This window comes from Hemitrygon akajei, chromosome 20 (assembly GCF_048418815.1).
Source record: "Hemitrygon akajei chromosome 20, sHemAka1.3, whole genome shotgun sequence".
NCBI classification, from domain to species: domain Eukaryota; kingdom Metazoa; phylum Chordata; class Chondrichthyes; order Myliobatiformes; family Dasyatidae; genus Hemitrygon; species Hemitrygon akajei.
In genome coordinates this window covers 4,766,954-4,780,213 of record NC_133143.1, presented here as the reverse complement: position 1 = coordinate 4,780,213, position 13,260 = coordinate 4,766,954, and the positions used below count along the sequence as shown (strand labels likewise).

The 13,260-nt window shown below is 39.7% G+C and overlaps 1 protein-coding gene and 1 long non-coding RNA gene across 8 annotated transcripts in view; one reads left to right on the top strand and one right to left on the bottom strand.

The window, feature by feature from the left end:
• LOC140742197 (uncharacterized) overlaps positions 1–13,260 on the top strand; it is a 366,178-nt gene that overhangs the window by 249,018 nt on the left and 103,900 nt on the right. The gene's annotated exons all lie outside the window — the stretch shown is intronic.
• The window catches only part of fbxl7 (F-box and leucine-rich repeat protein 7), a 206,529-nt gene that overhangs the window by 112,084 nt on the left and 81,185 nt on the right, over positions 1–13,260 (bottom strand). For 6 of the 7 annotated variants that reach the window (XM_073072995.1, XM_073072990.1, XM_073072991.1 and 3 more), the window contains one exon: positions 1,535–1,624. In XM_073072995.1, the coding sequence (XP_072929096.1) occupies positions 1,535–1,624 (90 nt within the window). Of the gene's footprint in view, positions 1–1,534; positions 1,625–8,625; positions 8,733–13,260 lie in introns of all 7 variants that reach the window. The other variant, XM_073072993.1, reaches the window with a different exon arrangement.

Sequence of the window (13,260 nt, the reverse complement as noted above, 5' to 3'; positions counted from 1 at the left end):
AGAAAAAATCAAAATGGCTCCCGCCGCACTCCCGTTCTGATTCTCTGACTTCCTCCTCCAAATGAAAAATGAAGGAAGAGGAAGGGTACCTGAATATCCTGAACTGGTGCTACCTGTATTAGTTGCTACCTTCCTTCTCTAATGCTGAAAAGCTTTCCTGCTGCCATGAATTTTTGTCTGAGGTCATAGCATGAAATTTCTGAACTCTTGTGGGGAGGGTCAGAGGTCAGTGGTCATACAAATTGCCACCAACACAGGTGATCAGGTTAAAACTTCCCAAAACCTCCTTTTCAACCCCATTTCCTCCCTGACCCTTCCCAACCTACACAGGATTGTGGTTTTACTTTCCATCAGCTTGGAGGAGGGTGGAATTGGCAACATCAGACAATTCTGTAACAACCTTTGTATGATCTCTCAGCCAGGAGAGAAACAGCAATTGAGGTGCAAAATTTCTTTCATCAAATCAGAGATTCACAGAGTGCAGGAGATCATTCACGCCATGGTGTGTGTGCCAGAGTTCTGAAAGGCCTGTGAAATGAATCACCATTTTCAATTAAGTATTGATTACGTTAGTGTTAAATTTATTTCTACCATTCTTTTTTGCATGTTTTCCTGATCACAAGTTATTTTCCTCTTGCAATCCTCATTTCACAGATAATTAGTACTTCTATGTCCTCTATTACTGGAAATAGCTTCAGGTTCACCCTAACAAGATCTTCTTCACTCTTTAATCTTCCTTGAGAACATATGCAACAGTTACCATGTGAAAATAAAATGCAAAATTCAGGCAGCAATGACAAATGTTTGCAATTCTATTTCTGAAACACTAACATAAGTTCAGAACAGTCCTCAAGCTTACTTTTTACTCTTCATTAATTTACTTTCCACAGCTGTCAGGCAAATTAGGGTTAAACTATAAAACGTCAGCAAAAACCAGTTCTTTCACAGTGAGATCATTCTAACACTCAGTAGTAAATAATAAGGACATAAACTAAAAAGAATGTTTAATATTATCATACTGCTTTGGAAAGTAATAGAAATTACTCAGAATCACTATTTAAAAACATTCTAAATATATAACATACAAACAAGTGTATGCATGATATAAACCTCTTTCTTCCTTACTTCATCTGACTTTCAACATTCTAATCCTTTAATCCTCTATTTCATCTCCTTATCAAGAGATTCCAATTCCATATTTATGCCCCTTGCCTCAACTACTCTGGGTGAAAGGAAGTGATTCTAGTACTCCCTGTGTTATTAGTGAATATCTTACAATGATAATCTTAATATCACTCGATCTACATGTAAGAATAGTGGGGCAATGGTCAAGCAAACGTTTCTAATTACAATACGGACGGACATGCACCTTCACAATCTATGAATCTGCTTGTTTTTAAAACTGTGACATTCCTTCAAAGGAAAACAAGTTGTGCACTCCATCAACAGCTGACTTTTTAATTAAGAAGCACTTCCCATAACAGCCATACCAACACAAAAAGATGTTAAGTTTTAATGAAGATCAGATGCCTACCTTCACTGGCAGCGGCATTCTTTGTGGCTTTGGTCAACGTGTGATCAGTGCTTGAACTTATGTCGGATGAAATGCTTGAGCTGCCTTTGCCTAACACAAAAGGATCAGATTCAAAAACAGTATCAAGACCATAAAAAGACAAATAAAGCACTGCTTTAGAAATAATCTTCTAACTTAACTTGTTTTTGGTTGGGGCGTGCTAAGCCCAGTAGTGAAACTCAATGAAAGAACAGGCAAGGAAGCAAATACTCTACATGTTTCATACCAACTCCAACCAACTTCTAACTCACTAGCAGTAAGACAAAGCAGTCTATATGACGTCCACAGGTATCGGGAGACTTAAAGCTGTGTTTCTTTCTTTTCTTTCTTTCTTTCTTTTTCAATCTTTTTATTAGTATTAATAATATTATGAACAAAATACAATTGATATATTAATAAAGGGATTACAAACATACAAATTCCCATTACACATGAAAGAAAACATAAGCAATGAATACAGTATAAATAAGTTTTCCCGAAACATGAACCATATAGTATATATATGAACAAGGTAAATCTAGATATTTCATAATATATAATATAAAAAAAGAAAAAAATATATATATGCAAAATTGACTAACCTACTAATCTAATATCTAAGGGAAAAAAAGGAAGCAAAAAAAGAAAAAAAAAGAAAAACTAAAAAAGAGAAAAAAGGGCTGTTTATAATATCTCACAAGAATACATAAACATCAATGTCGTCAACTCCGATCCTCTCAACATAAATACGATTAAAGCTGAAAAAACCAATAAGCTTGGAACAGGGTCGTATTACATCATATGAAAATATTGAATAAATGGTCTCCATATCTTTTCAAATTTAATAGAAGTATCGAATACACCACTTCTAATTTTTTCTAAATTTAAACATAACATAATTTGAGAAAGCCAATGAAATACAGTGGGAGGATTAATTTCCTTCCAATTCAACAAAATAGATCTTCTAGCCATCAAAGTGAGAAAAGCAATCATTCGACAGGCGGAAGGAGATAAATGAAGTGAGTCCATCATCGGTAAACCAAAAATTGCGGTAATAGGATGGGGTTGTAAATCGATGTTCAGTACCGCAGAGATAATATCAAAAATATCTTTCCAATATTTTTTCAAAAGCGAACATGACCAAAACATATGAGTTAAAGACGCGATTTCCAATTGACATCTGTCACAAATAGGGTTTATATAAGAATAAAAATGAGCTAATTTATCCTTGGACATACGGGTCCTATGTACAACCTTAAATTGTATTAATGAATGTTTGGCACATATAGATGATGTATTAACTAATTGAAGAATTCTATCCCAATTCTCAATAGGAATAATAAGATTAAGCTCTCTTTCCCAATCATTTTTGGTCTTATCAAGGGGCACTGAACGTATCTTCATAATTATATTATAAAGTTTTGATATAAGCCCTTTTTGAAAAGGGTTTAATTCAAACAAACTCTCCAAAATATCTGAAGACACAAAATTTGGAAACGTAGGAAGTACCGTACTTAAAAAATGCCTAACCTGTAAGTATCTAAAAAAATGAAATCCAGGCAAATTATATTTATTAGATAATTGCTCAAAAGACATAAAACAATTGTCCGAAAATAAATCAGAAAATCTTAATAAACCCTTAGTTTTCCAAGCCAAAAAAGCTTGATCTATAATTGAGGGGTGGAAAAAACAATTAGATACAATAGGAATATTTTAAACCAATTGAGTCAACCCGAAACATTTCCGAAATTGAAACCATATACGTAAGGTATATTTAACTATCGGGTTGTCAATTCATTTTGGCAATTTAGAAAGAGCAAAAGGGAGAGAAGTCCCTAAAATAGAACCCAGAGCATAACCTGGTACCGATTTAATTTCCAAACTCACCCAATGAGGGCCAAAAGGACCATCCCATTCTTTCAACCAACATAACAAATATCTAATATTAACTGCCCAATAATAAAATCTGAAATTGGGTAATGCCAACCCACCTTCCTTCTTTGTCTTCTGTAAGTATGTTTTACCTAACCTGGGATTTCAATGAAAATGTTTCCAATGAAAATAGTTTCTGTTGGCATCTTTCAGAACTTACTATGATACACAACAAATCGCCCACTTTATTTAATTTTTTTTCTTTACAAATCTTTTTATTATTATTATTATTATTCAAAAATAACACAGGTACATCAAAGTAACAATACTTACAATGCCTCAAAAAAAATCTTAAAGATTGAAAATGTTTGTGAATAAAAAAAACCCTACTAAGCAAGAAAAGTGTGAAAAAAAAGAAACCCAATGGGGGTACAACCCCGGAGCCGTGCATCATACAGAAAGCTTCTAAAAATAAACATCAAACCGCCAACAAGAAAGAAAGATATATTAAAAAAAAGACTTTTTGTGCCACAGTTTCATGCCAGTACTCTGAGAATTTTGCAGACACGGGATAAAAATATTGTTTCTAACAATGACAGTCCTGATGCTGTAACCTGTGGCTGAGGCCAGTATATAGCACACAAGAAGGACATTCAACTTAAACGCCATACTGGCTGCATGTGAGAACAATCCAACCATACAACATCCTCACTACAACCCTGCAAACACCATCCTTTGTGATGGCATGTGTGCCTTCATTGGTTGGAGCATTGAGTGTAAAAGTTGGGATAGCAGAGAGCAGAGGCTTAACATGAGGAAAGTTTAAAGATTTGCAAGGTAAGCATAATTTGGCATCATGTTTGGCACAGGTATCATGAGTCAAAGGGCTTGTTCCTGCACTGTACTCTCCTACATTCTAGTAGTGCTATGATATCAAAATTTCATCTATCCAGTATTTCAACTATCAAAGTGGTAGTTGTGCTGCGTCTAGTGCAGTAGTGAAGTGGGCAGTGCTTGTCACTCTCACTTTCAGCTTCCACCACTGGCTAGCAATCTTGCAAAAAGGAGAGCTGAATGTTTTAAATTTCTCCTTACCAGTACATAGCCTCACCAACAGCAAGCCTTGTGTAGTGTCTCCTCACTGGTGACACATGGAAACTGAACTCCTATCGGACACAGACAGAGGATGGGGAGAAGGTCTGGCCTCTGCACACGTAGCATGCAGGCCCACCGGTGTGTGGACATGCCCTGGTGCTCATAAACCAGATCCCTAGCTAAGGGTAAATAGCTCCATTGTCTTGTGGCAGCCTTGGGAAAGATGAAGGCTATGGGAATAAACCCAGACAGCAAATCCGGAGTGGAGCCCCTAAGGCAGCTGGACGTTATTGAATATCCTTCTGGCAGCTCCTGCAACCAAGCTGGTGCCAAATGTATCACTTCATACACTTGTGAGGCCAAGAGGGGAACCTTGATGACTGGACATCTCAAGATCTCCATATCTCCGTGATCATCACCCATTGTCCTTTGAAAGAGACGGATGCCAGCCACAACCACCTTCTGCACAGTCTTCCCTGGATAAGGCAGATGTGAAATATGCCTTTGGTCCCTTCATAATATCCTCAAAATCAGTGTGCACGCTCCCATATTTGTCCCTAATAGGCCAGATTCCTTCATATTTGATTTCCAGCTAGCTTTTCTCGTCTATGTACTGTACCTACACAACTAGATCCCAATTCTAGAATAACTGATAAGCCTCTTCTACCTTCAATTTGTTTTTATATGAAGAGTGGTATCCAGAAGAGGATCCAATTCTCCAGTTATGGCTGTACCAGTATTTTTATAAAGCTTCATCATGAATTAAATGGATTATGCAGATATACCTCCAGATTTTTCTTCTATTGTACCTTTTCACAATCATGGCCTCCAGTTTATGAGTACCTTTTCTCATTTATCCTAACACAATGTAGAACTTCACATTTTTCCATCAGCCAATACCTGGGTGTCGTTTTTCTACAGGTAGCCATGAAACAAAGAAAGAAAATCATGGTCCCATTCAAAGAAAAACATCAAACACCCAACACGCAAAAAAATAACAAATCCAGCAGCATTGATCAAGAGGGAGAGAGAGACCACTTGAACACAGGGACCTTTCAACACTAACAGCAGCAGACAAAAGGGAGAGAGAGACTTTCACATGCAGACACCTTCCTCCAGCTGGTAGACAGTGCTGAACACCAGCTTGCCTTCTGCATTCGCCGTGATGATTTCAGACATCCTCAGCACTTTAATGAGTGAAATCAGCAAAGGAATTTTAGCACCGGGTTCCGCACGAACATTCGGTGTGCTAAACACGTTTAGAGGCGGCGCCCATCTGTCCGTGCTCCAGGCCAGTAGCAACGGTGCTTCCCGCTGGCCGCGTGAAGGTGTCACTACGTTTAGGCGACTGATGACCTCGCGAGGGTAATGACCTCACATGGGTTCAAGTTCAACAGTGGGCGTGACAGGAAATGAGGAAAGGTGCAGCTGACTCACATCGTTTCCTCACAGCCCAGTGGTTGGGGATCACTGAAGTTCACTGTGTAGTGCGTGCCGGGGGAGCTACACGCATGCGCACTGGGCAGAAAGAACGGAACTAAAACCCCGTAACCCAGAAACAATCTCTCAACAGTATTTGTGTATTTATTTTTCTTTTTTTTTCGGGATCTACTGGGAAAGTCTCAAAGATTGACCAGTCGATCACAATCGACAGGTTGGCGACCACTAAAATACATCATTGTCAGAAAACAACCTATCCCAACCTCAATTCACACTTGTCATACCCTTTCTGATACCATCAAAATAGGTCTTTCCCCAATTTATAATCTCAACCCACAGCCCAGACTTATCATTTTGCATATTTACTATGAAACTAATGGCATTATGATCACTAGATGCAAAATGATCCCCTACACAAACTTCTGTCACCTGCCCTGTCTCATTCTCAAATAGGAGATCTAGTATCACACTCTCTCTAATTGGGACTTCTATGTATTCATTAAGAAAACTTCCTGAATGTATTTGACACTCATTCCCATCCAACCCTTCGACAGTATGGGAGTCCTGGTCAATATGTGGAAAGTTAAAATCACCTACAATCACAACCTTAAATTTCTTGCAACAGTTAGTAATCTCTCTATAAATTTGTTCCCCTAAATCCCGAGGACTTTTGAGTGGTTTACAATACAATCCCATTAATGTTGTCATAACATTCTTATTCCCCATTTTTACTCATAAAGCCTCACGAGATGAGCTGTCTAGTCTGTCCTGAATGAACATTGCTGAAACATTTTTCCTGACTAGTAATGCCACCCCTCCCACTCTGTCATGCCTAAAACAATGGTACCCTGGAATATAGAGCTGCCAGTTCTGCTCTTTCTGTAACCAATTCTCACGAATGGCTACAATGTTATACAGCACATGCTGATTCAGACCCTGTTCGTCTGCCTTTCCTACAATATTCCTTGCAATGAAATATACAATAGCCAACCTTCCTGCTCGGATTGTAGTGTTCTCGCACAGGTGTAAAAACTCTGAACTAAACATCAAGTATAAACCGGAGTTAATGAGGCGAGATCCCAGTAAGATTAACCATTTACTGTTCACTCTTCCACATTAACGTATGGTGCAAACTGTTGATAAAACAATACAAAATATATACAGTATTTGTTTCCTTCTTGGCATCACATTTACATCATAAATACTTGGAAAAATAAAACTACAACAAACTATATTACATTAAAGTACAACATACAGTAAGAATCTACCTACGCCATCAACTGGCTTTAAACACACTTCAACACAAACTATCCGCAACTCTTTAAATAACAAAGAACATAAACTTTATCAACCGTCATTACTTTTAACAGAATCAGCGTTAACGTTTTTACTTCAACATATCAATTATCTTATGAACTTACGGCGTTGCTTCTATGATGTTTCTAGTGCGTAGAAAGAAAACTTTTCTCGCGCTGATCCTGCACACACAAGCCCCCTCCTTCCCGTTTCTCCAAACCGGTATTTTCCCACAAGACGCAGCGAAACCGGGTGTGACGTCATCACATGCCGCGATATATCACAGACAACAAATTTACTTTCAACAACCTTAACTTTGACAAGAAAACGATTACAAACGAATTACTAAAGTGAAAATATAATAAACTAAACGAATGCCCTAAGGGCAACACAAGGATATTAGCCCTCCTCCATTTCAGGTGAAAACTGTCCCTTCTGTACAAGTCCACCTTTCCTGGAAGAGAGGCCAATGATTCAAAACTTCCAAGTCCTCCCTCCTGCACCAACTCTTCGACACATGCTAAACTGTATGATCTTGTCTTTTAACTTAGCACCTAACTTCCTGAATTCACTTTGCAAGACCTCTTCACCCAGCCCCTTTCTGCACCCACTCCAAAGCCTCGACATCATGGGGTGGTCAGAGCTGTGTGCAATTCTCCAGATGCAGCCTAATTAGCCGCAACATAACTTCCTAACTTTTGAGCCCGATTCTTCAACTGCAAAAGACAAGCATTCCACATGCCTTCTTAAGCACCCTATCAATCTGCATAGCCACTTTCAGAGAGCTATGAACCCGGACCCCAAGATCCTTCTCTTCATCAGCACTATTAAGGGTCTTGCCCTAACAATGTGCGGTCTCTTTAAATTTAACCTACCAAGTTAGCAACACTTCACATTTGGCTGAATTAAACTCCAAACTTCTATAGATGTACGGTGGCGAATATATTTGCTGATTTTGTCACGGCCTGGTGTGGAAACACCAATAAGTTTGAGAGTAAAAGCCTACAAAAGGTAGTGGATACAGCCTAGTCCATCACAGGCAAAGCCCTCCCTACTGCTGAGAACATTTACACTGAGCACTGTCACAGGAAAGCAGCGCCCATCACCAAGAACCCTGACTACCCAGGCCATGCTCTCTTCTTGCTGCTGCCATCAGAAAGAAAGGCAGGAGCCTCGGGAGCGAAACCACCAGGTTCAAGAATAGTTATTACCCCTCAAACATCAGACTCTTCAACCAGAGGGGATAACTTCACCTGCCCCATCAATGAACTATTTCCACCACGTATGGACTCACTTTCAAGGACTATTCATCTTATGTTCTCAATATTTATTGCTTATTTATCTCTTATTATTATTATTATGATTATTACTTTTTTTTCTTTTTTTTATTTGCAGTTTGCTGTCTTTTGCACGTTAATTGTTCAGCCATCCTGTTGGGCGTAGTCTTTCATTGATTCCATTATATTTCTTGTATTTACTGTAAACAGTCACAAGAAAAATTATTCTCAGGGTTGAATATAGTGACTATTATGTACTTTCATAATAAACTTACTTTGAGTAAGATCCTTGCAGAACAGCACTAATCACAGACCTCCATCTGGAATCTGTCCCTTTGATCACCACCCTCTGTCTTCAAAATGACCAATTCACCAGGCATCTTAACCTTCTGGATGAGCCTCCCATTAGGGACCTTGTCAAACACCTTCCTAAAATCCGTGGAGATGACACCCACAGCTCTACCTTCATCAATCACCCACATCACCTCCTCAAAAAACTCATTCCAGTTAGTCAGGTGCAACTTGCCCCGCATAAAGCCAAGCTGACTCTTCCTAATTTCTAAATGCATATAAATACTATCCATACACCATAAAACCTAGGAGAAGGATCAGGTCATTTGACCCATCAAGTCCTCTCCACCATTCTATCTCAGATGATTTATTATCCCTCTCAATTCAATTCTCATGCCTTCTCCCCATAACCTCTAATACCCTGATTCATCAAGAACCCATCCACCACTGCCTTAAGTATACCCAATGACTTGGCCTGCACAGCCATCTGTAGTAAATAATTACACAACTTCACCTCTGGCTAAAGAAATTACTCCTCATCTCTGTTCTAAATGGATGTTCCTCAATTCTGAAGCTGCGTTCCTCACACACTCCTCATATGTTAACCCTTTCATTCTTGGGATTATTCTCATAAATCTCCTCTGGACTCTCCAATGCCTCAGCATGACATATATTCTCTAATATTCATATCCTCTCAAAATGAATGGTAACATTTCATTTGCCTTCCTTACCACAAACTCAACCTGCAAATTAACCTGGAATTCATTGCCAGACATACTGTAGAGGCCAAGTCTTAAAATATATTTAAAGAGGAGGCTGTATGGCTCCTGATTAACTAGGGTGTTAAAAGGTTATGGGGAGAAGGCAGGAGAATGAGATTGAAAGGGATAATATTCAGCCATGAAAGAATAGTGGTGCAGACTTGATGGGCCAAACGGCTTAATACTGTTCCTATGTCTCATGATCTTTACTGCTTCCTTAGGCCAAGAATTCCACAGATTCACTACTCTCCAGAAAAGGAAGTTTTTTATCTTCTCCATCTTAAATCTATTCCCCTGAGTCTTGAGGTTAAATCCCCTCCAGTAAAAACAGCTTTCCTGCCTCTATCTTATCTGTCCTTTTCATAATTTTATTATGAGTGCTTAGCATAACACTTTACATTATAGGTGACCTGGGTTCAGTTTCTGTCACTGCCTGTAGGGAGTTTGTACGTTCTCCCATGACCACGTGTTTCCTCTGGGTGGTCCAGTTTCCTCCCAGAGTCCAAAGATGTACCTGTTGGCAGGTTAATTGCTCATTGCAAATTATCCCATGATTAGGCAGGCACAGACTAAATCGGGGGATTGGTGTGTGGCATGGTGTAAGGGGGCGAAAGGACTTACTCTGCTCTGTATCTCAATAAGTAAGTAAATATATTTATGGTTTCTGAATTTTAGCCAGTATAGTCCCAGGTGACTCCAGTCCTTATAGGCTAATCCCCTCATCTCTGATTTTAACCAGGTGAACCTCCTGATAGACCTCAGTATGTGCGGTTGGGAGTCTGTAGGTCTGACACGGTGGTCAGCAGCACAGGAGCGCCGCAGGGAACCGTACTCTCTCCGGTCCTGTTCACCCTGTACACATCAGACTTCCAATATAACTCAGAGTCCTGCCATGTGCAGAAGTTCGCTGATGACATGGCCATAGTGGGGTGTGTCAGGAATGGACAGGAGGAGGAGTATAGGAAACTGATACAGGACTTTGTGAGATGGTGCAACTCAAACTACCTGCGTCTCAATATCACCAAGACCAAGGAGATGGTGGTGGACTTTAGGAGATCTAGGCCTCATATGGAGCCAGTGATCATTAATGGAGAATGTGTGGAGCAGGTTAAGACCTACAAGTATCTGGGAGTGCAGTTAGACGAGAAGCTAGACTGGACTGCCAACACAGATGCCTTGTGCAGGAAGGCACAGAGTCGACTGTACTTCCTAAGAAGGTTGGCGTCATTCAATGTCTGTAGTGAGATGCTGAAGATGTTCTATAGGTCAGTTGTGGAGAGCGCCCTCTTCTTTGTGGTGGCGTGTTGGGGAGGAAGCATTAAGAAGAGGGACGCCTCACGTCTTAATAAGCTGGTAAGGAAGGCGGGCTCTGTCGTGGGCAAAGTACTGGAGAGTTTAACATCGGTAGCTGAGCGAAGGGCGCTGAGTAGGCTACGGTCAATTATGGATAACTCTGAACATCCTCTACATAGCACCATCCAGAGACAGAGAAGCAGTTTCAGCGACAGGTTACTATCGATGCAATGCTCCTCAGACAGGATGAAGAGGTCAATACTCCCCAATGCCATTAGGCTTTACAATTCTACCGCCAGGACTTAAGAACTTTTTAAAGCTATTATTAATGCTTTTTGAGATGGTGATTTAGATGCATATCATATTTTTTTTTACTGAGTTAAGTATTGTATGTAATTAGTTTTGCTACAACAAGTGTATGGGACATTGGAAAAAAGTTGAATTTCCCCATGGGGATGAATAAAGTATCTATCTATCTATCCTCTGCACTGCCTCCAATATCAGTATATATTTTCTCAAATTAGAAGATCAAACAGCTTTATTGGTGCTACTTCCTGCATTGAGGCAGAATTGAATCTTTTACACATCTTTGCTGCTCAGCTCAACCCCCTCTCACTTTCTTGTGCTCTGCCTCCAGCTCCTCCCTTCTACCACATATTTACTCCGAGCTAAACAAGGATCAGTTGAGTGCTGCTCATTAAGGCTTGGGGCACCGGTGTTCAGAGTTCAATTCTGATGTCATCTGTAAGGAGTCTGAACTTTCTTCCCAATGAATGTGTGGAATTTTTCCAGGTGCTTCGGTTTCCTCCCACAGTCCAAATATGTAATGGTTAAGAGGTTAATTGATCATCATAAATCAGAATCAGGATCAGATTTATTATCACCGGCATGTGTCATGAAATTTGTTAACTTCGCAGCAGCAGTTCAATGTGCTACATGAGAATACAGAAAGAAGAAAAATAGATAAATAAGTAAATCAGTTACAGTAAGTATATATATGTATATTGAGTAGATTAAAAATTGTGCAAAAACAGAAGTAATATATATTTTTAAAAAGTGAGGTAGTGTTCATGGGTTCAATGACCATTTAGGAATCGGATGGCAGAGGGGAAGAATCTGTTCCTGAATCACTGAGTGTGTGCCTTCAGGCTCCTGTACCTCCTCCCTGATGGCAAAGGGGAAGAATCTGTTCCTGAATCGCTGAGTGTGTGCCTTCAGGCTCCTGTATCTCCCACCTGATGGCAGAGGTCGCTGAGTGAGTGCCTTCAGGCTCCTGTACCTCCTTCCTGAGAAGAGGGCATATCCTGGTACTACGGAGTCTAGTACCCAAGATGGAGCTATAACTAATTTGACGACTTTCTGTAGCTGCTTTCAGTCCTGTGCAGTAGCCACCACCCCATACCCCCCACCACACCATACAGTGATGCAGCTTGTCAGAATATTCTCCATAGTACATCTATAGATGTCTTTGAGTGTTTCAGTTGACAAACCAAGTTTCTTCAAAGTCTTAATGAAATATTAAGAGTTCTTTATATCTGCATCAATATGTTGGGACCAGGTTCAATCCTCAGAGATCGTGTTATCTAGGAACTTGAAATTGTTCACCCTTTCCACTTCTGATCCCTCTATGAAGACTGGTCTGTGCTCCCTCTCCTTACCCTTCCTGAAGTCCACAATCAGCTCTTTGGTCTTGCTGACATTGAGTGCAAGGTTGTTGCTGCGACACCACTCAACCAGCTGGTATATGTCGTTCCTGTATTCTCTCTCATCTCCAACTGAGTTTCTATCAACAATGGTTTTATCATTAACGAATTGATAGATGTTATTTGAGCTATACATGGTCACAAAATCATGAGTATAGAAAGAGTAGAGCAGAGAGTAAATTGTCCTGTGATTAGGCTCAGATTTGAATTGCAGGGTGGCACAAAGGGCCTATTCCGCGCTGTATCTCAATAAATAAATAAACTTCAAGCCAACAGACTCCCAAAGTCATCTGGACTATACAGTTGCAAGAAGTTTGTGAGCCCTTTGCAATTACCTGGCTTTCTGCATTAATTACTCATAAAGTGAGGTCTGATCTTCATATAAGTCAAAATAATAGACAAACAGAATCTGCCTAAGCTAATAACACACAAACAACTGTATTTTTCATATCCTTACTGAACACATTGTTTAATCATTCACTGTCCAGGCTGGAATAAGTATGTGAACCCTTGTATTTACTAATTGGTAGAACCTCCTTTAGTAGCAATAACCTCCACCAAACATTTCCTTTAGCTGCTGAACAGACTTGCACAATGGTGAGGAGGAATTTTAAGCCATTCCTCCATACAAAACTGTTACACTTCATCATTATTTCTGGGATACCTTGCATGAACAACAA